The following is a 25,016-nucleotide window of genomic DNA, read 5'->3' as shown; positions in this document are numbered from 1 at the left end:
AGTTTCAAGACGCCCTGTCCGGAGGGGTGTGGGTAAAAATCGTAAACACCTTGCTGATTCTGTCGGGAATGAGACGGTCATGATGGGGCCCTCTTAAATTACCCGAGCGCGGTGACCAAAAACCCAGAGAACGCTATCACGTTTGGCTACTGATGTTTTCTCGTGATCAATTAGTTTTGTTTTTTTTTTTTCTTTACAGGTACGCGTTTCACTTTACAAAATAAAAACTTCATTTTTCACTTTCTCAAAAAGAAAAAAAAAAAAAAAAAAAAGAGAGGAAAAAAGTAAGCCACTCCCTTTAATGGCACAGAAGAGGCAATAAAGAAGGATTGAGTCATTTAAGGAACCAGTTTTATGTAGTGTGCCCTTAAGGTAGTGTCTGCTGTAGGTTACCCTTAAGAGAGCTCCTCTGCTGTAGTGTATCCTTAAGGTGATGAGGTTCACTGTGCGGTGTGCTTAAGAGGGCACGGCTGCTGTAGTGACTTAAGGGAGCATGTCTGCTTTAGCGTGTTCATAAAGGTTCGAGCTAGCTTTAGTTTCTGCTCACAGGAAAAACGTTCACTGCTGTGAATCCTTGAAGGAGAAAGTTGCTTGTGGTAGTGGATTGCAGCGGCTATGCAGTTTGCTTCACAGTGTTGTGTATGTGTGGGAGGAGAGAGAGAGAGAGGGGTGTGGGAGAGGGCGGGGCTAACACCAGTCAGCGATGTAGTCAAAGTCACTGAACATGTCCTGCTCAGTGCCAGTCAGCACCCTGGGCTCGCGGGGCGGAGTCAAGATCGGAGCCTCTGAGGTGAACTCCTCATCAAAGTTGCTAACGTCCTCGCGACCTTTTATAGTAGGGACAAACGGTGGTTTCACCTTCTTAGCTAGCAGAGCATTCCAATCCACGGTCTGGGGATAAAAGGAAGAATGATTGTGAGGTGTATGCGTATACATCTGTATATGTATGGAGTATTTGTTCATAAATAGGGTAAAATCAGAATGAATGAAAGGAACTTACTCGGAAAAATGGATGTTTCTTCACTTCCTCTGCATCCTTTTCCCCTGCCCCAAGACGTCTTTCCGGGTTTCTCCGCAACAACTGTAAAAATAAACACAAAACATGAAATAATAAACATTGACCATTAGAAAAGTATTTCATATGGTGATACATTGTTTTAGGATTAAGTGCTCTATATATAGAAAGCAAAAACACACACCCTTCTCATAATGGAGATGGCTTCAGTCGAAAGGAATCGTGGGTAACGAACTTCATCGTTAACAATGCTGTCAAACACCTCCTCTTCATCGTCACCGGGAAAGGGTGACTGCAGCCAGAAAGATAGGGACAGATTCATTTAACAAGCCCTCAGAACCCAAACACTAATTTAAAAAAATCTAATGAAAACAACCAAAAAAAAACCCAACAAAAAAACCCCCCAAAAAATAACAAAGGTATCTAAATATTCGTTCAAAAAGTAAAAAGTCATGTTGTTTTTTTACTGTGTATTCAAAAAGAGTAGTGTCTGGTGACCTTTGAACTTTTTGTGCAAACAGCTCACCTCTCCCACCAGCATCTCGAAGATAAGCACACCCAGACCCCACCAGTCCACTGCACGTGTATACGACGTCTCAGTCAGAACCTCGGGCGCCAAGAACTCGGGAGTGCCGCAGAAAGTGCTGGTGCGGTCTCTAAAGCCCATTCCTGAAAGAAAAGAAAGAGGAGGAAAGAGAGAGGGAGGGAAGAGAGAGAGAGAGGGAGGGAGGTACAAACAGTGGAAACTCAGTAACCGACAGTTTGAATGACTCATGCCACAAAAAAGAAACAATCACAGAGAACAATGCTGGATAGACTTTAAAATAATAACAAAAACAAGTAATATCAAACTAGCTTAATTCCATTCCCACACACTCTCCTACCTTCTTTGCAGAGGCCAAAGTCAGCGATCTTCACATATCCCTCAGTGTCCAGCAGCAGGTTATCTAGCTTCAAATCCCTGTGAGCACAGATTCACACATCAGCACTTCAAAAAGGAACAGCACACTCACAGAGCTGTACTGATACACTATCAGAGTCATAGACTGTAATCCTTTACCTGTAGACTATCTTATGGTCATGAAGAAACTGCAGTCCCAAAACCACACAAGCTGCATAGAAGCTGTTGTGGGCAGTGCAGGAGGAAGAGAGAAATTAGAATAGCTTGCAAGTTTGATCAATAAGAACATCAAACTTATAACAAATGCAAATGTAAATTTAAAACATACAAGTGCCCACAAAAAAAATGCACACCAGAAATTTGTAGAACATCACATAGAGTTCAGTGACCTGCAATAATAAGCAACATAATGGTAGGCATTATGATTTCTATGGTAACAAGAGTGAAATGTGTCACTCACACGGCACGAGGTTCTGAAAAGACATCGGCGTGGATGTGCATCATGAGATCTCCACCTGCCGCATACTCCATGACAAAACAAACATGCTCCTTGGTCTGGAAACATGCGAACAGGTTGACCAGGAAGGGATGGCGGACGCTATTGACCGTCTCAAAGATCCTCTTCTCACACATTAGGCTGAGGACACGCAAAGTACGAGGTAAAGGTCAACATCGGTATTAGTGAGATCCATATTAATGTGATCTAAAGGACTGCATTCAACAGAAACCCAAACCCTTTGAAAACAGTTAAACATTTCCTTTTTCTTTTGATGCTTATGTGGCAAGTTAGGTGGCGCAGTGTGTTTTCAGACTTGGTCACATGGTCAGTTACCTGTCAACTTCATCTCGAGCTACAATGTCTCCTTTCTTCAAAGCTTTGATGGCAAACATCTCTCCTGTGACCTTGTATTCAGCGAGCAACACCTGTTCAATTCAGGTCACAGATCAAAGCAGAGGAATCTGAGCTCAGGCACTCCTACCAAATGAGAGATTTCGTGCGTGTATGCATGTGCGTGTGCGTGTGTATGCGTGTGTGTGTGTGTGAGACAGGGAGAGAGCAGAAGAGGTGAGGGACACTAACCTTCCCAAAGTGTCCACGTCCAAGAACCGCCACACATTTAAAGTCAGTGAGATTAAACTGGAATTCTTCTTCCCTGAAGCCATACAAACAATTTTAGTCATAAAAAGTTTCAAGTGTCTGAGGCTAAAACTCAAAACAAAACAACGTGTTGGTGTCAGAGGTTGAAGAAACGTACCTTGTTTCAGTTTTTTGTTCTAAAGTCGTCAGTTCTAAACTGGGCTGCTGCTCCTGGTGCTCTACCTGGTTATCGAGGTCCGGTTTGACCACGATGCTGTTCCTACTGTCGTTCAGGAAATCAAAAGTAGCTAAGACATCCTAGGGGCGGGGGGCACAGAAGCAGTGAATAATTCCATTTCCAAATTATTATTATTATTATTATTATTAACAAAATGTGACCTCTGTCAAACTTATGCCACATCGTTTGTGTACCTACTATCTGCTATGTGAACTGCTAACACATTCTTCTGAGTAGAACCGGGTGGTCTTTATTAAATTTGTGCTTTTATAAATAACTATATGTACCACATGAAAATTTAAATGTCATTTTTATTAGCGAAGAAAAGGGCACACTGGATTATGTTGTCTAATGTTGTATTCTCTTCCGCTGAACACACAAAAATGATGTTGGTCTTACAGACCTGTAACTCCTTTCCATCTTCTGCCTTGTTCTCTGGGGGAGGTTCCACAATTTCCACGGCTACGGAATGACGTTTTGGGGGAGGGGTGGCTCCTTTGTCAAAGTCTAGTTTAGTCACAGTGGGATCACTGGGGAGAGGGAGGGGGGGGGATCAGTGTACAACAGGGTTGACAACATGCCAATTTCACTTTTAGCACAAGCCTGGGGGGGCATGCCTGCTCCTGCAGATCTTTGTCAGACACGTAGCCACAGCACAGAACACTCACAGAGAATTCCAACACACAAAAACCCCTGCACATGACCACGGAATAATTAAGTATGGATATGCTTCAGTACGAGACTTTGAAGATGATTAGGACATCTGGTTAAGAGGTCTTGAGTGAAACTGAGAGTACGTGAGTGTGTTTGTACACATTTGTACACGCGTGTGTGTACCTGGGTGATGAGGGTGTCTCAGGGTGACTGAGGGGTCCAGTTTCAGGGTTTAGTTCAGAGTTGAGTTCAGCCACCTGTGGGCTGAAGGAGTTATTTACTGAGGGAATGGCTCTTCTCACCAGTCGACCCCATGTAGCGATGTTAATGTTCATCTGAGGAGCACGCAGGAACGTTTTACCTGAGAAGAGAGTGACGGTTTAGGGGAGTGGGGGTGTGTGTGGGTCGCAGGTTCATGTTATGTTATATCCTAGTTACAAAAACCATGACGACAGTCCATGATCATATGAAAGAATCTGTGCTTTAGAGATGGCCCAAGATCATGCAAAATGATGTAACACAGTAACAGGCAAACACATAACATGATAATCCAGTGGCGACTTTGCTTGAAACACACCTTGTTGCTTTGAGAAAATTTTCTTTTGCCTTTGTAGTTTGGGTCTTCTTTCAATAACTGGGTTGAAAAAAGTAACCTGCGCAAAAGGCACAAAACAACAAAGTTTTACTCTCAGTTCTGAGACATTTGGTCTCCATAGTAACCACTGTGGCGTTTAAGTGGGCAGTACCTCAGCGAAAAGAGTTCCCTGTGGCTCTAGATAGAGGCACATGCCATGACGCTGATTATCTAGAAAGTCTTCCAGACGAAGGAACTTCACAGCACACAAAGATCGCCAGTCCCGCCAATAAACAGCTATCTCCAGCTCCCGTGACTGTGGGCAACAAAACATAGCCCAATGTAGAAAAGTGACATCATTTATAGAAATTAAGGTTGATATTAGTTGATGCCATCATACTCTCGTTGACGATATCTTAACTTGCCTTTATGTTGACATCAACCTTAAATATTTACCTAAGAATGTGGAAAAATTTCAACACTTCTAAAGTTAACAAGGACCAGTGCCCAAAGACACGTTGTTCAGTACTGAAGTCCTTCTGGCCTGGGTTTGTAAAATAAAATGTCATTCATCACGCCAAATTTGCTTACATAACAAAAATATCAAAAGTTGGAACAAGGGTTTCCCTGGAAAAAGTCCAAATCCGATCAGGCCAAAAGCCCGACTTTCACAAGTGCTCAAAAAAACGAGACACCTGTCTGCAACGTTCAGAGCGACTTGCACAACTGCAGATTAGTGACAAGCTCTTACACTGTCCACCTAGAGTGTTAATCTGTAAACCAGTTTGATCCCCCACCCAATACTTTCATGAACGATCAGTTTACACAGTATTTAGGCTCTCGGACAATGGTAACAAAGCCCTATGCATTGTATCATTTTTACAGAAATCACTTCAGTGAATTAAACTTTGGTCCCATTGTTTTCCCCCAAAGGGTCATTCAGTATATATCTGACTCTTTGTCACTATGTCAATGCAGCAATAAGGGCAAAAAAAACTCAGAGAGGAAAAAAAAAAAAACCCCAACAAAAAAAAAAAACAAACAAACAAGGCATCTGCCCTTCAGTCCACCTTCAACTCTTACACTCATGTGAAGCAGGAAGAGGTCAGGCATGAAAGAAAAAAAAAGCCCCTTTCCTGAAATTCATTAAACCTGTTTGGTCAATACCACTGTGAAGAAGTCATTAATATCACAAGAGGACAACAATGTTATCATGGTAAGCAGACAGATTAAATTTGATCACTGTTGTTATGGTTACTGGGGAGCCTGTTGGAGGGTTTCATAAGAACTGAGCCAATCTGGGATTAACATTTTGAAAAGTTAATTGTGGATGGAGTGTGTGTGTGTGTGTGTGTGTGTGTGTGTGTGTGTGGTGGTTGTTATTGTATTGAGGGGATTATGTTAAATATGTATGTGTCTACATTAGAAGTACCCGGTCGAGCTCCAGTGTGAACTTCTGGTCCCAGGCTTGGTTGCCAACTGGTCTCCAGCTTGTCTGGCCCACCACGGTGTTATCCAGCTTCAGTACAGCACTGATCTCATCTAAAGGTACACGCATACACACAGAGTTCAACTTAGTCTATGCCCATACACAAATATGCAATGAATAAGTGTATGCACACACACGCGCGTGCGCGCGTACGTAAGAACGCACGCAGGATCACACACACACACAGACACACACACACGCGCGTGTAGGCACACACACACACACACACACACACACACACAAAAGTGCTGTTCAAACAGCAGCTTAAGTGCAGTATTTTGCATGTGGGTGTGAAGCACTTGGTATGGCTGCTTCTGAGACAGACAGGGACACATATTATAAAGCTACAGGGAAAATGGTCCATCTAGGATCAGTGTCAATTAGATCATCAAAGACTCAAACTGTAACAATCCAAGCTATTTTTTCCTGTTATTCGGAGCCAAATGGATCTTAGAGTGGTTTTCCTGTCCATTTTCCTGTCTGTCTCCAGTGGATGAAATGGAGAATATACAGTACATCTGAGTCAGTGACAGGAAGTATCACCCACATTCATTTTGACAAATACTTTAAAAACATACAGTTTTACAGAGTAGTCACCAAAAAGTCAAGAAGTACAACCATCTATAAATATGATAATACTTCCAATATATGCAGCACAATTCAATAGCTTTTTTTTTTTTCCCGGGCATATAACAAAGGCATCACGTGTTACTCAACTGGACAGTTCCTCTGATTTGGAGAGGTTGCGGCTGCTGCCGCTCTTATTCTTGGTTCCGCGACTCATGAAGGACGAGCGGTTCTCACTGGGGCTCCAGCCAGGTAAAGCCACCGACCCAGCTTTTGTCCGACCCGGAACGTTCTCCAAAAGGTCTTGACAGCCCATCAGCCTAACGTCTAAAGTACCTGTGCCACAAACAGACGGAATCAGAACCAACACAGCAAACTCTGGGAGAGGTAAGCAAAGGAACCATAATACCACAGTGCAAAATGAATGCCTGACTGTAAACGATATTCCTTTCTACGTTGTCCGCCCACATCCAGTCCTTCATCCTTCACTTCTCTCCATCAACACACACCCAACCATCTACAATCCTTGTTATACTCCTAATCCATCCATCTACCTATCCCCTTATGCTCTTATCCACATTCATCCCTGAAAAGTCCTCAGACATTGAACATAGCATGCAGTAGTTATAAGTAAGAGAAAAGAGCAATAGAGGAGTCAGAAAACTAATGTTGGAATGGTCTCGGAACACTCTGTTTTTCTTTTGCTGTTCTCTCCTGTCTTGGTCTCTCTCTAGCTCTTTTTCTGTGTACATCCCGACATCCTTCTGCTCTCTGTCTATCCGTCTACACTCACCATTTATTAATCTGTCCCTATGCACCCGAAAGAAGTTGCCCGACAGTGGGCAAAACATAGAGGAGTTACCAGTGAGAGCGGCAGGTTTGGCGACAGTGCTGTACTGGTTGTGTGTGGAGATGATGCTCTGTCTAGGGCTGAGGGGAGGAGACGCAACCATGGTCAGCTCCTCCATGATCAGGCTGCTCTTCGGGTGATTTTTGGGGAGCTCGCTCAGTCTCTGCTCCAGAGAATACTTCAGCAGGTCCAGTTTCTGACTGGACTCATTGTAGCGGGCCTGGGCCTAAAGGGGACAAACAGAGGTACATACTGTTAGTGCTGCTGTCGATACTGAGAAATCGCACATAATTCCAATTGTACTATTAGTATTTCTGTGACCTCTGTTAAGAGAGATCCTGTTCACTCTTGAATGTTTCAGCTCAGTCTGACTTACTAGATGAGAAATATATAAATTGCTTTATAAGTACAATCGAAAAATAATCCAAAAACATTTAATAAATATATTGCCACGCACTAATTAATGCACCATGGCGAAGAACCCAATCCATTCTGGGAACCAGTGACTTGGTTTTCAGCCAGGAACTTTCACAGAAGCTTTAGAGTTACACTGCTGGCAAAACAGCCAACCAAAAACCACACGAGACGTCTTCAGTGTAAATAACTGGTAATAGATTAATGTGACTGCATGACAAATAAACGTTACTATGGTGATGTGTTTGTGAAATATCAGTCTGCAATAAGCTTTGACATGCTCTTGGTAATCTGCACTGCTGTCTTACACTCCTGCGAAAGGGTCTGTAACATTTTACACCATCCTGTGACCAAACGGCTTTCTGCATTACTGGTGTATAAACCTTTTCTCTGAAGCTGTTTGACAACCCTCTAACTCTGACGTGGCTTTCTAAAGAAACACAACTCATAGAGAGAGTCTGTCTGATACATCACACTATTGCTTAAAGAGGAGCTTTCTACACAGCCTCACGTTATTCTGCCTGTACAGAGCTTGGCAACTTTAATACTGACCTCTGAATGGGCTTTCTTCTCTGTGACCTTTCCTGACCCCAGCAGCTTCATGACATTCTTGGCACCTTCAGCAACTGCAGACTCTATTCTGAAGTGGTGTCGCAGTTCCTCCAAACGCAAGTCTAGTGGACTGATAATAGGTTTGGTCGAAGAGACTGGAAGACAGGGAGTTAAAGTGTATGTCAAATTTCAAAGACTGCTGAAACAGTTGTAGACACTGAGACACTTATTCATCAGCACTGTATGCTTTAGCAGAGAAGAAACAACCATGTAAAGCAAAGCCTAGTAACAATGTTTTCTACAGACATTAGCGATCTATTGTGACTGAACAGACTGACCCATGCCATCATTGTTCTCGGTGCTCATCTCGCTGGTCTGGCTGCCTTTGAGAATCTGCATCCTGATGAATTCAATCTTCGTTTTGCTGTCCTGAAGCATCTGCTGTGCTGTGGCAAGCAGCTTCCTGTCCTGGAATGGTTCATAGAGGAAAAGCCAAGATATGAATGTTCAATTCACTTTTATTTGTAAAGTACGTTTCACAGGAAACAGTGTAGTTTAACAGATGTCTTGGACCAAAACACCATAATCTAATCCCCCAGCTAAGACACTGCCAAAAGGCTGAGGATACAACAAACCAAGACCCTGAAACAGAATTCACCTCACTAAATGAATCAGAAAACATAGTTTAGGACTGCACAAACCATGCAAGAATCCCCATTCAATATAAAATTCTCACAGGCCCAAATAAGTCGGGTGTTTCAAATACCAAATCAGAAAAACATCCTAGGTAATGCTGCATGGTGTGAGATTTAACTTCCTGTAGCTCGCTATAAGTGGGCTGACGTAAGGGCTCAGGACTTTCCTGCAGGAAGTGCACTACATTCTCTCTCACACACACACACACACGCACACACACACGCACACACACACGCACACACACACGCACACACACACACAAACAAACAAACACACACGCACAAGTGTATGGGGGCTGGGAGAACCCATAAGCCTAGACTGTGTTTCATACCCAGATCAGACATGACAACCACAACACATGGTACAGGGCAAAGAGATACTTTGAACTGTTTTGCAAATACAAAAAAAAAGGAGGGGGGGGGGGGCAATGAGTCATAACTCATAGCTCTAGTGTGGGAACGGCCTGATTTTGTTGTGTGCCCATTTGAGGAATACAAGCTGAGGCAAAAAAAAAAATGTGATATGTATTTTTTATATATAATGTGTGTTTCTGTGCGTGATGTATATCCATTAGTCACTGGTTAAGCAAGCCTGATCAAAGATATGTATCCTTTAAATGTACACTACACGGGCAATAAAGCTATTAAACTGAGTCTGACAACAGCAAACACACAGATTCGGGACCATTCATTTCATAGGTCTGTTCCTTATGATAAGATCTGAATCAGTCCTTGAACTTGTACTTTGAAAAAGTTGAGAAACAGAGGGTGGATCCTCACCTACAGATGATCAGAGACACTAAGACTACAGTGTGTGTTCTACCAAGGGACAGTTCTCTCTTCCTCATGCTCTTCCTCTCTATTTTCTGACTCAAATTCCACTGCTCTGTCTCCACCTACGTCCTCTCGCACCACCGTCTCTTCTTCCCTCTGCTTGTCCTCACCACCCAATCATCCGTCAGCTCCTTGGTTGTTACCCATTTGAGTTGTGAGAGCAATTTTAGACCACTGAATAAAAAGCTCATAAGTTCTTTAACAGCCCTGTCCTTACGGAGGAGGGAGGAAGACAGGCTTTAACTCTTAGAGATACAACTTACTCTGTTCTCCATTTCCTTTGGTTTAACTGTCTAACAGCAGCCACCCATAACAAGCTACATCCAGCAAATCGCACTCAGTACTTAAAAGTATAATTACTTCTATTAGGTCTTAATGTTAATGGCTTTCAGGTCAGGTTGTCTACCAGGAAAATGGCTGTCTGTTTTAGCATCTATTTTTCCCCCTATACGACAAACATCGACGCTAAGCGTATTGAACATTTGCTGTACCATCTGTTTTCATTTTTTAGGATGGAGCATACACAATCTTGCCTACAGATCAAAGTGCTTATCTGCTCCTTGGGCGGCTTCTGAGTTTGAAACCTTCTTTTGGGGTTTAGTACTGCAGTCCTCTACAATAATCTCTTTGTCAGTGTGTCTAGGCTGCAGATGGAAATGCAGACCTTCCAACAACTGTTTCTGCACATTTAGAATACTTGGTACAGACCACAGCTTAGGAAGTGGTTTTGTAGTGAGGGGTGACAAATATCACTGTTGATAGATAATTCTGGTGAAACTGGGTTTAGATATTTTTCAATAACCCTGGACATTAAGGTCATGTATGGTATATTATCACTGAATCTACAGGCATGGCAGGTATAGCTCTTAAGTGAGGGATAGTGACATGGAACGTGATAGATTAAGCTGTTTACGCTGCATCATGGTATCTGTGCTATCTGGGCTATTCTGTTACTATGAACATACTTACTAAATGTTTTTAAATAATAATTCAAATGTGTTTAAATTAAAAGAAATATTGAGAAACTTCATATTCATGCCACTAGTGGCTGCCCTTTAAAACACACACCCACCCTCATTCCCATACCCACACAGCTTACCTTGGAGGACCCGTTGGAATACATGTGTATCATGTTCTCAGCTCCCTGTTTGACTTTAAGCTCGATATCAATTTGTTTCTTCAGAGCTGCGAGGCGGCTGCTGTTGGCACACACGCGTGCTTCACTACTGGGGGTATCTGGAGTAAGGGGGCATGGGGACACTGGAAAAAATAACCACAGACAAATATTACTTCACCATCGAAGCCGTAACGACCCCGCCCCCGCCCCCCCCCCCCAAAAAGGACATTTCTACCCATATTAACTGATCATTAGTTTAGGGAAGTATCCATCTGTGTATACCAGATGGAAACTACCTAGGCTGCTGTAAACAGATGGGGCCGTAACAGTAACATTGGAGAATTTATGCAAAAAAAAAAAAAAAGGAGAGAGAGTGAGAAGGGGTAAAAAAAGAAAAAAGACCATCAGTAGGTTGAGGGCTAGATTTACCAAATATTATTAGCAAATTACACTTAATCAAATCATATCATTAAGTTAAGATCAGTTTCCAACAAAGCTATTCTTCTATTGCTGGTAGTACCAGTCAATTGTCAATAGTTAAAGTTCCAACAAATTCCAGCAATAACGCTTTTAATTAAAAGACCTACTCATTGTGGCAATAACATGCTTGGAGAGCATGATATTTTACTGCAAGGTTTTTTGTGCATAAATACTAAGAAAAATTGAAATAAATTTGATAGATAACAATATATCCCAACACAATGCATCATTATGAAAAGCATTCCTTTGACCCTAATCAAACTAAACTTCACTTGAAATACAACTTGTACAGAGTGAAACTACGACTGTTATTCAAAACGGTTGTGCAATAAACAAAACTGACAATTTAATGAGGTGGTACATGGCAAGAACATGTACTGACAAGTGACACACACAAACTCTCTCAGGAGAGAGAGAGAGAAAGCCAAGGTTTCTCAAAGATTGTCTGTGAGAATTTCCCACTGGAGATGAAAAAAGACTTGCTGAAACCTGGGTAAACACCACAGTGACAAAACAGACCTCAGCTGAAAAAATGCGCTAAATTAAAAAAGTTTCCCAGTTTCCACAGTTTTCCAAGTTGCTAACCCTCAGCATAATAATAAGTATTTTATATAAAGTATTCCAAATCAAAGGATAAATTAATAGCCACAAACAGGAAATATGTCAATCTACAGTTTTTTGTCCAGCACTTTAACAGAGTAGCCATTAGATCTAGCAAAGAGCCAAATTCAGCATTAATCCAAAACTATTTGCCCAATTCCTGCAGCCCTTGCACAAACATAATCTAGCCTTTTCCCCCTGCCTGTTTCACAGAGGTGAGGTTCAGAGGGATGAGATCATTCCCTCATGCTGAGACAAGAACACAAAAACACTAATCATACACCTGCATCGAGAACTACGCACACACACACACACTCATTCTCTCACTCTCTGTCTCACTTACACAAACACACAGCATGTAAGAGGAATGCATTTATGTGCACAGCAAACAATGCCAAAATGTCAGTAACACACATTAAATGGAGTGTCAGAGCTGGAGTGTCACCTTACCCGGAGTAAAGGTACCATTTTAGTTAGATAGTTATTTTGTGGAATTTCCCATAGAGAATACATGCTCTTTTACTTTAACAGAAAGTCTATTCTGGGCATTCTTGGCTCGTGGTACCCTCTCTGTATGTAGTGGAATATTTTGCATTAACAAAATGTACAGACTGTGTAGTTAGGCAGGCAGCTACCCTTCGCTATCTTCCAGGGTGCTCTGTGCAATTTAAACAATTTAAACTTCCTTCCTGAAATCTCCAAATCCAAGCGGTAAAAGAAACAGACCAGAACATATTTAAACCTATATTCACAAAACATGGTTTTTCAACACAGTAGGTTGACATTCAGTATGTGAAGAACGTTTAAACATTAACCACCTTTACATTGATAATGTACACAAAGATGTTTGATGGTCTGTTTGTAGGTGTGGTTACATGAGTGATAGCAACAGAGAATGACCTGTGCACTGAGATAAACCGTAAACTGAAATAAACGGCAAACAGTCTAATTAAGACGTCCTGATTAATTACGAATGCATGATTAATTAAGAAGTCATTATACGCAGGACTAAAGCTAGGATATGCATGACTTCAAAAAGAGCAATACCAAAAAGAACGTGAATAATAAGGTTTACGAGAAAATTATGCAAAGAGTGTGTCAGTGATGCCTTGCCCTCTTTTTTTTTTTTTTCTTTAATAACGCAACGACTGATATTTCTCTCAAGGTCTTCCCTCACAAATCAATCTCCTCTTGCTCAATCTCAAAGCTGAATTTTCCTGTTCTTCTGGAATGGGGCTCCTTGCTCTCACCCAAACAGTGCGTTTCCTGTGACTAAAACTTTTGTAACAGTAGGCAAATTGAGTCACTTTTGATCCTGGGCCTTGAAACACTGCTTTCTTACAACTAAGGACTAAACAAATGTTGTGGTCAATTTTAGCTGCAGGGGCTTTCGCCTGAAATAAATGAGAGCATCAAGACAACAAATCTCTCTCAATTACAGTGGAAAAGTCAGCCAGAATTATGCTGTTTTCTAGAAGTCGGTGGCCAATGGCACAATCATTTGCTATCATTAGAATGGCAAATGTGTAGTTGGACTAACCTAATTAAATATGTCAACATTATCAGGTTAGAATGACACTGTGGACATGCTGGAAAACGCTAGTTGATATTGGTTCACGGTATGGCTTTTGTTGTTACCGGTCAGTTTCAAGGAGCTGGTTTCAACCACAGACGACACTTGACCTAGCTTTTCACTATCAGGGCCTGAGACTGACAGATACTTCCTGTCCTAATTCACCCACCCCCCCCCCCCTTCCTAATCTGTCCTTCCAACTGCATGACCTCTCCCTCATCCTGAGAACAGGGCTTATAAACAGCTGCTTGAGTACTACATGTGCTCTACCGATCAAATGAGAGCGAACACTGTTTACAGATCATACACAGAAACACAGCTATCCTCACACCTTTGTACTGGAGCATAGAGGGTCTAGTCGTTAAGCTGTAGTAGTCAATGCTCATTTTTTGGTTATCCATGCATGAAATGCAGAGTTCAAAAAAGCGATGACATTTCACTGATGTGCCTCTAGTCTTGGGGATTGCCGAGAACGACCGGCTAAGTCTAATTGGTGGTATTTTGTGCGTATTCTACCAACAAGACAGAGAAAATTGTCCCTAAAACACACACACACACACACACACACACACACACACAGAGATAACGCTTGGTTGTAAATGTAAATCCTGCTGAGTCTTGTTAGCCTAAGCAGCAGCAGCAGCAGGGGACTCTGGCCCTTCAATTGGCAGATATGGAATATGAATGTAATCAGTTTCAGCTCTGATCACATGCATAGGCCTGAAACAAAACCATAGCTCCTCAGCCTCCTAATGACCGCACAGGCACAGACCCAAACACGGCCTGATAACGGCAAGGAAAGAGCAAGAGAGAGAGAGAGAGAGAAAATGATCCACTTCTCTTCTCTCTATATTCATGCAACTGTTTGTTATTCTTTTGCCTGTGAAGACACTAGGTATGTTGTTCATCATAATAACGATGATTAATAAGACAGTAAAAAGGCAGCAAAAAAAGTCTGTCATGAGGTTGGAATATTAATAGCTTTGTCTTTCTTTTTTTTTTTTTATCTTACGCCTGCAGTAACAAACCATTCAAACAAAATATGTGATGCAGAGAAAAGTGAACACACATGGCAGACACGTGAACACTGCTTCTTGACAGTTTCGTGAAAAATGAACAGCTTCTGTTGAGGATAAACATCCAGCTTTCAGTTAATTACCAGTTTGAACTTTGGAGGAATTTTAAGAGTTTGTAAAGAAAGATTTGCCCTGTACTGATGAGCACAAATATTACACAATAACTGCAGCTTCAAAGAGGCTACATGCTGGTTAAACTTAGAGCAACAACACTATAAAAATAGGCTTACTACAAACAGATAACAATTACAATAAAAAAAATATTCAAATCTTCAAAGCTTGCAATCACTTAATTCTTCCCCAATTGTGGGACTGTGTGGAGCTCACAAGCTGGAAATGACCAATAATGGCAGCTTGCAGTCTCTAGACTTCTAAGCAATGAGTTGCCCTACAGCGTCCTATGATCTCATCTGATTGAAATCATCTTTCAGCAAGTATATTGGAATGCAGCCTTACTTAGGAGCTCCTCAGGGTCCTTCACCACTATGTGTGCATTGAGCTCCTGCAGCTCCTGATGCAGCTCCTCAACCTTCTTATTGGACTTCTTCAGCATGTTGTCCACATAAGCCAAGCTCTTCTTGTCTGTGGTGACTTTCCTCAGATTCTCCGCGCCTTCCTTGATCTTCAGCTCCTTACGGATCTCTCGTTTGATCTGGTCTTTGATCTCGTCCAGCTTCTGCTGCACCATGGTGTCTGACAAGTCCAGATTGTGGCCTAAGCCGAGCCTCTCGGAAACCATCTGACCTCTGGCATCACCCTGGAGGAGAGAGGGGATGAGTTACTTGAATAAAAGCAAAAAAAAAAAAAGTTCATGTTCATTTTCTTTCTCCGCTGTGAGCATTATACTTTTCAGTCAAGGACCAGAGCCTAAGGTACACAGCAACCAGGCCAAGATCTGCACCTCAGAAATGCTAAGTTCAGCCTACTTGTACACCCTCAAATGGTTATACAATGCATCTAGGTTTGAGGGTCATCATCTTTCAAAATGCAGCCAGACATCTGAATTGAGACATTTTCAAGAGGACATACATGCACGCATCATATAAAACGAGGCATTGAAGTTCTTGAGCTACCTTTTACAGGTGTCAGTACGGTCGTGTGGGCAGTCCAGCCGACAAGGCTGTTGCATAACTACTCAGATTAGTGTAAGATAATCTTAGCATCGGGAAAGCACAGGGCCTCTCAGTGCCACTACCACGTACCTAAACACAAACAAAAGCCCAACAGCCAAACAATGCCAAGAAATGTTGCCACACCACACCACACCACAGCTGAGGGCCACACACACACACTTAGCCAACACTGGCAAGTCTGACCTGATGAGGCCCCGCTTCGGTAGTTAGCTAGCAATTTTTGAGCATACATCCATTTTATAGCATAGCATAAAGCACTTCACAAATTCTCTCTCCCCAGTTTGTTCTAAAAAACAACGAAACATCTGAGGCATCTGTTCTTGTCAAGCTTTAACACAACTGCTTCAGGGTTTGTAGTACATTCATGAACCCCTTGAAAAGCAAAATCAGAAGTGTTAGCTTTACAAACCTGTTGCATGTAATGAGAATCTGTGATAGTAAAATTAAGTTCTAAATCAACAGCTTAGAGTTCTGGTCTGGATGTTAGAGAATTCCTTCTTTAACCTATCGTAAACAGTTAGGAGCCATGATATAAAGAAAGCATTCTTGCTTGCTCATCCGACTACGCCAACACATACATTCAAAAACTCCAACTGAGGAGAATTCCAAACAGTGAACTTTGTACAAGCGAGAGTTCAGTTCGGTACACTGCCTTTACACCATCATATTGCAACTGGCCCACAGAGTTCACACAAACATATGGTTTCCCTGAACTGAAGCTACCCTGCTAATGTAACTTACAAAGAGATCTGTTCTAAAGCAAGACTGCTGGATGTGATTTACAGTTGCATAGTAAACACTGAGTTTAGCATTCACAGCCTCTGCTATCAGAAGGGTGTGGTGCACTCACTCACTCCCATACACATACACATACACACACACACACAAACACAAGTACACCCTGACTGCTGAGGCAAACATCTACAAATCAAGGACAGGAGAGCCACAATGAACTAAATAAAGGCCAACTGAAACTATACAATTTAAAATAAAACCATTCCGAAAGTAGGTGCATTTAGACTGTGGTGACCTTAAATTTTCAAGAGTATGAAAGCCAGAAAAATCACAGACAAGGACACTGAAGTCATTCACAGCACAACCGCAAAACCCCCTACATAAGAGAGCAGAAACAAAAGACAGCAATCGTCTGTACACAAATATTGATCATCAAAATACAGTACAATTTTACAGCTTCGATACACCAAAATAAATAAATAAATAAATAAATAAAATAAAATCTCTTACTAATACATCCACAATTCCGGCTGCACAGACTGAGCCAAGCATTTTCCAAGGAAGCTCACTCTTCCAATATCTCTGGAATCAAACAAAGAGTCTCACAAAACCTGTGAAAGAAACTCAGTGTGGAGACACATCACCACCATGACAGCTCAGACCTTGTCTTGAAATGGTCAGTTCGCAGTAGGTGTTCTCAACGTGGAAATCAGAATAGCCCATAAGCTAGTTTGACTAGGACAAATCCTGCTAAGCCTAACTCTGGATAAGATCCCAGATACTGCAGTTAAGCACTGATGGAGAAGGGTGACGGAGGATGTGGCATGTGGCGTGGCTCTTAAAATAAAAAAAAGTGCCCAAGTCCTAAGTGGTGTGGCAACACCAACGTACCTTCTTCTTACACTTTGACTCCCGTCGAGGAAGAGTGGCATGTCGAATTTAGCCCGGGACGTGGCAAGCACAGGATGACACAATGTACAAAGGGCCTGGTGTTTCCTGGCGTCAGAGAAGCTATTTTGACAAAGATGCATCATAAGGAAGGGATATGGTGGGGCCTGCTTGAGTGAGTACTTTAGGACTGAGCAACCTCCACCGTGATGCTTACCTACACTGTGGGAAACTCTTTCCTCGGAATTCCTCCTTTCCTCTCACTACCATTATTCTAAACCTTCCCGTAGGGAGGGCTCTAAATCAATTAACACGCACGTTGAGAAAAGAGGCGTGTTTTCATGGGGGATGACTCACAAGTAAACTGAAGGGAACTTTGGAACAATTTTGTTCTACTGTCAGCCAGACATTTATAATACCCAAAACATCCATCCAGAGAGGAGAGAGGGTGAGACAGAGAGAAAGGCTAATTCATGAATGAGAAGACCCATGCTTCTTTAAGTTAAAAAAAAAAAAGAAAGAAAGAAAGAACGAAAGTAAGAATGAAAGAACGAAAGAAGGAAAGAAAGAAAAATATGGCAACAACCAGCAGAAACTGTTCCTCCGCCTGTGTACTGAAGCATGTTAAGAGAATGACTCACACTCAGGGGAAAGAAACTCCGTTCATGGGCCTCCCTCCCAGAATCCCTATTGCCCCACCCAGCAACAAGACCTGCGAGCAGGACAAATCTAGAGTCCCGGGGCAAACAGCGGTGACATTACATAACAAGATAATACTCACACCAAAAATCACTGGTAGTTACATGGAGAGTAATAAACAACAGGACTGGTCCCTAAAAGACACTCAGTTTTGGTCGGTTGGTTGGTCAGTTTCCAATCCAGAAAGGGCACACAATGTTTAGTAGGAGTACCTGAGAACAGCTGATATTGTGGTTGAGGGAAAGCTACTTGTTAGCTGTCTTATACTTCAAACCAGCTGAATGAATGGAGCACTTCAAGCTCATTGGCTAACACTTGAACAGTGAGTGATCCAATCACAAACTAAGAGGGAAGCTTACTATCGGTTACCTCACTTACTCGTATAGACATATGAATGAGTTTGACATCTTAAGCTGTGTTCAGAGCCCTTTTGGTCTAAGCCAACTGCTTAATCCATTAGTTTCATCATGACTTCCTTGATCCCTGACTACAGAAAACAAGGCATCTCTGACATTCCACCTGAGCTGCACTTTCACCCGGTCGAACACTGAGCCTAATGACGAGTCAGAATTTGCATGCATACTGAGAGGAGAAACAAGACTGTAATTGGTATGGACTGGTATTTTATGTTTTAGACTGAAAGATTTTCAAACTTAAACTTTAAAACATTTAAGATTAGTGACCACCTCATAAAGAAAACAGACAGACACAGTACACTGGAAGTAAAAACAACACACATCACAAGCAAAAAAAAAAGTTGGGGGGAAAAAAAAAAAAAAAAAAGCAAACAAGTTGCTTACTGGAAGCCATGTTAGAGACACTTGAAGAGACACTAGGGTCCACTGGCTAGGTTCACCTATAGAACACGGAAAATATGAAATCAGCAAAGTCATTTCTCACAAATGTCACAGTGTTTTGAGATAACCTGAAACACCTGATGCCCGATTCGTGTAAAACTGACAAGGGATTCAGATTCTAAGTCAGTGATATATTCCATGTTGTGTGTGTAACACTAAAGAGTAATTATAAAACCACCTCAAATAATGCTGAATGCTTTGTTTTTACAGTATCTGAACGATTAAACTGATAAGCCTGAAGGCTTTCTGGATGGGACTAAGACCTGAGTCATGCCATCTCTTACCTACACTTAACCGAGTCTAATACTCTACTAACATTAGACTCGACCACAATAAAACACAATTGACCTAAAGTATTGCTTAAGTCACTCCGAGATAACAGATAACCCTTTTTATATCCCTTAGTTGGTCTTCTGTTCACGTTTCTATGTGTTCCTCAGCTAGGTCCACACTTGGGCTACAGCTTACCTGAAACCTACACGCTCAACTGCAAGTCACTATGGAAAAAAAAAATCACCTTATCAGGAATGCAAACACACAAACATAATTTCATCTTCTTGAGAAACACATACAAGAAACAATCCATTTCCTTGTCCTTCAAAGGAACCCTCCCCTTTTTTTCTCTACCCAAAGCTTCCTACCCTAAGGCAAGAGTCACTCGAAGTTAATGAATCATCTCCTTAAATGACTCAGGTGACCTTACAGCTGATAAGGACTGCTCTCAAATGGGTACCTGTCTCAGTTCTCCCATCTCGGAGGGAACCTACGTTCCACTGAACATTTTGGTCAAGAGGTATCAAGTTAACTCTACAAGTTTCAGTTGCGCTGCACTACAATTAAGAGGGGGGAGGGCGGAGACCATAGCCAAACACTGCAATTACTCCCACCCAAACCAACAAAATGACACAAGCGTTTGAATCCATCACAGCGAAAAGTGCTTGTAATTTGTTAATGACCAGTTTTGTTCCATATTTAGACGGAGTAAACCGTTTGTTCCCTGTGTTGAATAGCGGAAAACTCAAAGCTGTACTGCAGCAACTAGCACTTTAGCTGGGCTTTTCATGTAAGCTAGTCTTGTCAGCACCACATTGGCTGCCAATGTCAAGGCCAAAATTCACATAAAATACAGCACAACACCCTATTATCTAGTAAGGGCAATGCCAGATCCTCAACAAAACAACTGGAATGAACACAAGCACACAGCTAAATGAGTCCAAGCTTGATAAAAATATAGGCAATAAATTGAATATAGGCCTTTGCATTTTTCAGTGCAACCTGCAGCAGTTTTTGGAGATCAGAAGATATAAAGGTAGACTCACAGTGTGTTCTTATTTCATTAGCAAGGCTACTAAACCACAAGAAAAATGGACTTTTCTTGAAGCCATTTTGCACAGAAAGGAGTCTGGCATAGTTTCTACCATAAAAATAGGCAAAACTTGACATTTATCCACTATCCTTTGATACAACTTACAAATACCCACTTCACTGGAGCTGTAATAAAAACAACCAGGTATTACACCAAGGCATTTCCAAGGCTGCCTTTTGTCGTGCTCATATATGGTCCAGCAATATGAAGCTTTGCATACAGGTTGCCATACTGATATAGGCGCCAGCAGGGTATGATGCTATTAATAGATTTCAAATGGAGTTTTCTTTCACTAGAGAAGATAAGTACCTAAACAGCTTATGCATAAACTGCTTTCATCATCTCTTAAGTGTTAACTAAACATTACTTGATCATGACCCTACAGTAGCTCACATGTTTTTTTCCGCTTTCTGCATAATATCTCCGACAAGAATAATATTAGCACAAACAAAGTCAATGTTAACACAAACAATTGCGGGGAACTGACAGGCTAAATGCAAATCGTCGTATTCGTCAGTGATCAAACAATGTAATTGTTGTAAGCTAGGAGATACCACCAATTTGTCTCCATGCGAAGAAAAGTCTTGATTGTCAGGACAGTTTGCAGTGGAGGACCACAATGCTGTAGGAGAAAACTGTAACTTTTGTTTAAAGTAACGAAATGCACTTCATGTAGCCTGTCTGTCGCAACATCACTAAAAGGTGGTATAACGTCATGTAGCCCAATGGGATTAGTCAACTGTATGTAAGCGTGGAATGCGCTCCATAACATACTGCGCTCCATAACACATTCGTCAATTTAAGTACAAGTTGTCTGTAGTATTCAGAACTGACCATGATAGAGAAAGAACGCAATAAATTTAGATAGTGACAGTTTCGGTGTTATTGTTGTAACTCCCTATGATTTTACATATGTCTTAAAAGACAAAAAGGGGGATTCTATCATTTAGCCGATCAAAACCGAAAGAAACGCAAAACACGGAAAAAAATCTGCTCCGTACAACAACGGGAGCAACAGTTGAGTTCTGTTTAATTATTTCCTAGGCCCTGGCATCTCTATCCCAGTTAACCCTTTAATGACATATGGGAAACTCTTTTCTTTGTCATTTGAAATTATGAACAGCTGTTTGAAAAATAGCTGATAAAAAAAAATTCGGCCCCCGCGGAATAACGTAAATAACGCTGAGAAAATATATCATTGCCAGTGTTTAAACAGAATTTAGTTTTCTTACCTGCACGGAGTCGGCCGCCATCTTGGATCTTAACTTTGAATCAAACTCGGGAGAGAAGACAGAAGGAGAGTCACAAAGTGGAACCCCTCGATCTCCCTCCGCTTTTACCTTGATTTCGCTCTTTCAGTGCCAGAAACAAAAACATTACTTCTCCGTGGTCCCCATATTTCAACCGGAAAACCTGAGGATTTCCATAGCAGTGCCTTTCTCTGTTCCCTTTTCCCTATTTAAAAGTTAAGTATATATATCAATGCCGAAGAAATTAAGCAAAACACAAGTAACAAAAAGATGGCTTTGGACAGATTTTGTAAATTACAAAGGAGGCTTAAATAATACTGTTGCCTGTCTTTTAACCCCCGCCCGAAAACGCAGTTCCCCGCTCTCAACAGCTCCCTCTCCCAACTACACTCAATTCATACTCCTCCAGTCATGTGATCATAAAAGTCTATGCAAGCATGCGGCCAGACACATTTTCCCAGGAGGAGTAGTCCATGGACGGTGCCAAAAATAGTGTCGGTTGGTCTAAACAATTCGTATTGTGTAGATGTACTTTGTCCCCTCCAAAATGACGTTAATAATTGGACACGACGTTGATATTAATAATGAGACACGCCACTTTACATTACAACACTCTTACCATACAATAACGATGATAATAATATTAATAATATTAATAATAATAATAATAATAATAATAATAATTTAGATAACCTGAAATTCTACTTAAAATTTCTGCTTGCTTTATGGCATTCCTGTATGTGATGCTATTAACATTGTTGTGTCTTGGTATACTTAGACTATACTCACCCTTTTTCCTCACAGACTAAATCAGACCTTCACAAAGGCCATAAATTCGGGGGTAATTTGCAAGGTTGTGTAGTCAACCTTAGTTGCCAGATTATAAAAAACAAAACTAAACAACAACAACAATAACAACAACAACAACAAAACAATTAACAAATGTCTCAAGCTTTTAAGAGAGAACACAAATTTTGGCTTAATAAATGTTTCATCCTTGTACGTATTAGAGATAGCTTAACAAAAACATAGGTTTTCAGGTTAACAAATCACCTGAAAGAGAACCATCTTTATTCAGAACACATCACAAGAGACACAAACCTAGCCTCTGCCATATTTGCATGGAACACAGGTTAACAAGGAAGGAGGCAGCCCCGCATGATCTGATAAGTGTGTTTGAAAAGAAGCTTGCGTTTCATGCTTTTACGTCACCACGCACGTGGCCTCTGTTTGACATTACCGAATAGAATCATAATCTGATATTCTGTATAACTACAGAGTTATAGACTGTTGACTGGGCAGTTATAGTTTATGGGTTATAGCGTGTGCTGGGATAAATATCTCAAGTGAGATGAGTGCATTTACGGACAGGAACTCATCAAACCTGTAAAAAAAAATACACTCCAGTAATACTAATCCACACCAAATAATGCTCAAGGGATTTAAAAAACATTTACACTTTTAAGAGGACTTTTGTGAAATCAAATTGTTTGATTTTATTGTGCTTTCATTACCACCCCCACCCCCCCTTTTAAAATACAACAGATGTTGTGTATTAAATTATCTAAAGAATTCTGTATATGTACTAAACTGTCATGCTTCAATAGATTAATTTGTTCATTCATTCACAGATTATGGCTAAGGGACAAAATACCTCAGTATTGATGTTCCTCTTCTTCTTGTATTATTATTATTATCATTATTATTAGTAGTAGTAGTAGTAGTAGTAGTAGTAGTAGTAGTAGTATTAAACAGGTGACTTTGATCTTTTGAGAGAAGCTGTTCGGATGTTAATATCATCTCAGCTAGAGTTTACATGATCTCTCTTGCTTTTAATGTTTATGCACAGTGGTTCAACAACGTTTATCTTGCTTGCAGTCAAATGTTGGTTTTGGTTTTGGCAGAAATCTCCATTTTACAAAACCACAGTTACCACCATTTTGAAGGTCTTTAAAGAATAGAGTGCTAGCAACTTCCTGTGGATAACAATTGGGTTCCTTTTATCAAACCATGTGTTGTTCTATCAAACATGATAATCTTCAGTGGTTTTCAGTTAGGTTAAAGAAACTCACACAAGAATTCTCCTAAATTTGTGTTCAGATATTACCTGGTTTCAGGAATAAAGTGCAAACAACAACTGTGCAACCATTACAATGACAAACAGTACACCTCTAGTACATCACAAAGGGTTGCATAGTCTTTTTTCCCCTCAGCTAATTCCAGCAAATTTTATCTCTGTGAATTTTCAAAGAGAGGAAGTATTTTCTTTAGGCACCAATCTCTGTAAAAGCTGCTTTCAGACAATTTAAATTCTAAAAAGTGCCATACAAATAAACATATACTGAATTGAACTGAATTGAGTTGAGGTGAATTGAGTTGAACTGAACTGAATTATGTCATATGCAAGCGATGTGGTATTTTGTGCAGTTATGATGACAACCAATGTGAGTTTCTGTGTCAGAAAAACCTCTGCCCTTAGATTGGGTATGTTTATAGAGAACTGGTCGTTCCATAAGAGAATTAATGACTTATGTTGCCAGATTTATCTTAGTGAATGCAGGTTTGCAGTCAGTCTTGTATTACTGACCCAACAACACACATGACCCAACATGCCATGTACAAGTGACACCCTATAGTTGCTTGTTATAAAGATATATCACCTGCCATGCTCTCAGTGCTGATGTGGATCTTTGTCACTTTGTGTGTGTGTGTGTGTGTGTGTGTGTGTGTGTGTGCGCGTGTGTGAGAGAGAGAGAGAGAGAGAGAGAGAGCGAGAGAGATAGAACCTGCTCTTTACTTGAGCTTCTGACTTCAAGGATATGACATTCAGGTTAACTGTCACCCCGTGCCCTCAGATAAGAACACAGGGAGGGACGCTCAGTTGTTCTGCATTAGGGCGCCACCTTCTGACGAAGTACTGAGTCATTAGAAGTGACTGAACAGTCCCCGATTTCCGTTCATATTTCGCCCTGGAGCAGCTGTTTTTAATGCCAGTCCCGGAGTTTTCCAGTCCAACTCCCTGTACCAGACTGAGAACCTCTGCTTAATTGACTCCTCAGGGTCATATTCTGTCCACTTCCCATCTTCAGAATGCATTTCTAAAGACCTGCAATATTATATTTCACCAGAAGGAGGAGACAAAATACAACAAACTGAAATGTTCTCAAATTTACATAATAGACTAGGGGATATTCTGTCCAATCTGTCTAAACCAGCAATCAAAGCAACGTAGATCATTTAGAAATGTAATAATTTGCACAAATCCCTATTAAAAAAAACATTTTGTAAATTGATACTGAGGACATCAGTAGAATAATGTGTCCTTGCTTTCCCCCACCCTCAAACTGTATAAAACTCTAACAAAACATTTAGACTGATTAT

At 41.1% G+C, this 25,016-nt stretch overlaps 1 protein-coding gene across 1 annotated transcript; it reads right to left on the bottom strand.

Annotated features, from left to right (window-relative positions):
- Positions 1–285: 285 nt before the first annotated feature.
- Positions 286–21,990, bottom strand: pkn2b (protein kinase N2b). Its single transcript, XM_030791472.1, has 22 exons — positions 21,618–21,990; positions 15,164–15,464; positions 10,961–11,121; positions 8,671–8,800; positions 8,333–8,487; positions 7,379–7,592; positions 6,667–6,852; positions 5,893–6,002; positions 4,633–4,776; positions 4,464–4,539; positions 4,070–4,247; positions 3,636–3,762; positions 3,173–3,312; positions 2,998–3,070; positions 2,749–2,840; positions 2,377–2,553; positions 2,076–2,138; positions 1,900–1,976; positions 1,542–1,684; positions 1,200–1,307; positions 1,001–1,081; positions 286–891 (listed from the first exon to the last, which is right to left on the bottom strand). The coding sequence occupies exons 1-22, from the start codon at positions 21,636–21,638 to the stop codon at positions 688–690; spliced, it is 2,961 nt and encodes a 986-aa protein (XP_030647332.1). The 5' UTR covers positions 21,639–21,990; the 3' UTR covers positions 286–687.
- Positions 21,991–25,016: the final 3,026 nt, after the last annotated feature.

This window comes from Chanos chanos, chromosome 14 (genome assembly GCF_902362185.1).
Source record: "Chanos chanos chromosome 14, fChaCha1.1, whole genome shotgun sequence".
In the NCBI taxonomy this organism is placed as follows: Eukaryota; Metazoa; Chordata; class Actinopteri; order Gonorynchiformes; family Chanidae; genus Chanos; species Chanos chanos.
The sequence above is the reverse complement of the archived record's forward strand: the minus strand, read 5'-3'. Positions and strand labels throughout refer to the sequence as shown.

Bases quoted from the DNA above. Each gene is read 5' to 3' on its own strand.
- pkn2b (XM_030791472.1), bottom strand. From the start codon at position 21,638: ATGGCGGCCGACTCCGTGCAG. The intron at 1,308-1,541 runs GTGAGCTGTTTG...TTCTGGCTGCAG, and splicing joins TCGAGATGCTGGTGGGAGAG to TCACCCTTTCCCGGTGACGA. The intron at 892-1,000 runs GTAAGTTCCTTT...TTTTATCCCCAG, and splicing joins AGAAACATCCATTTTTCCGA to ACCGTGGATTGGAATGCTCT.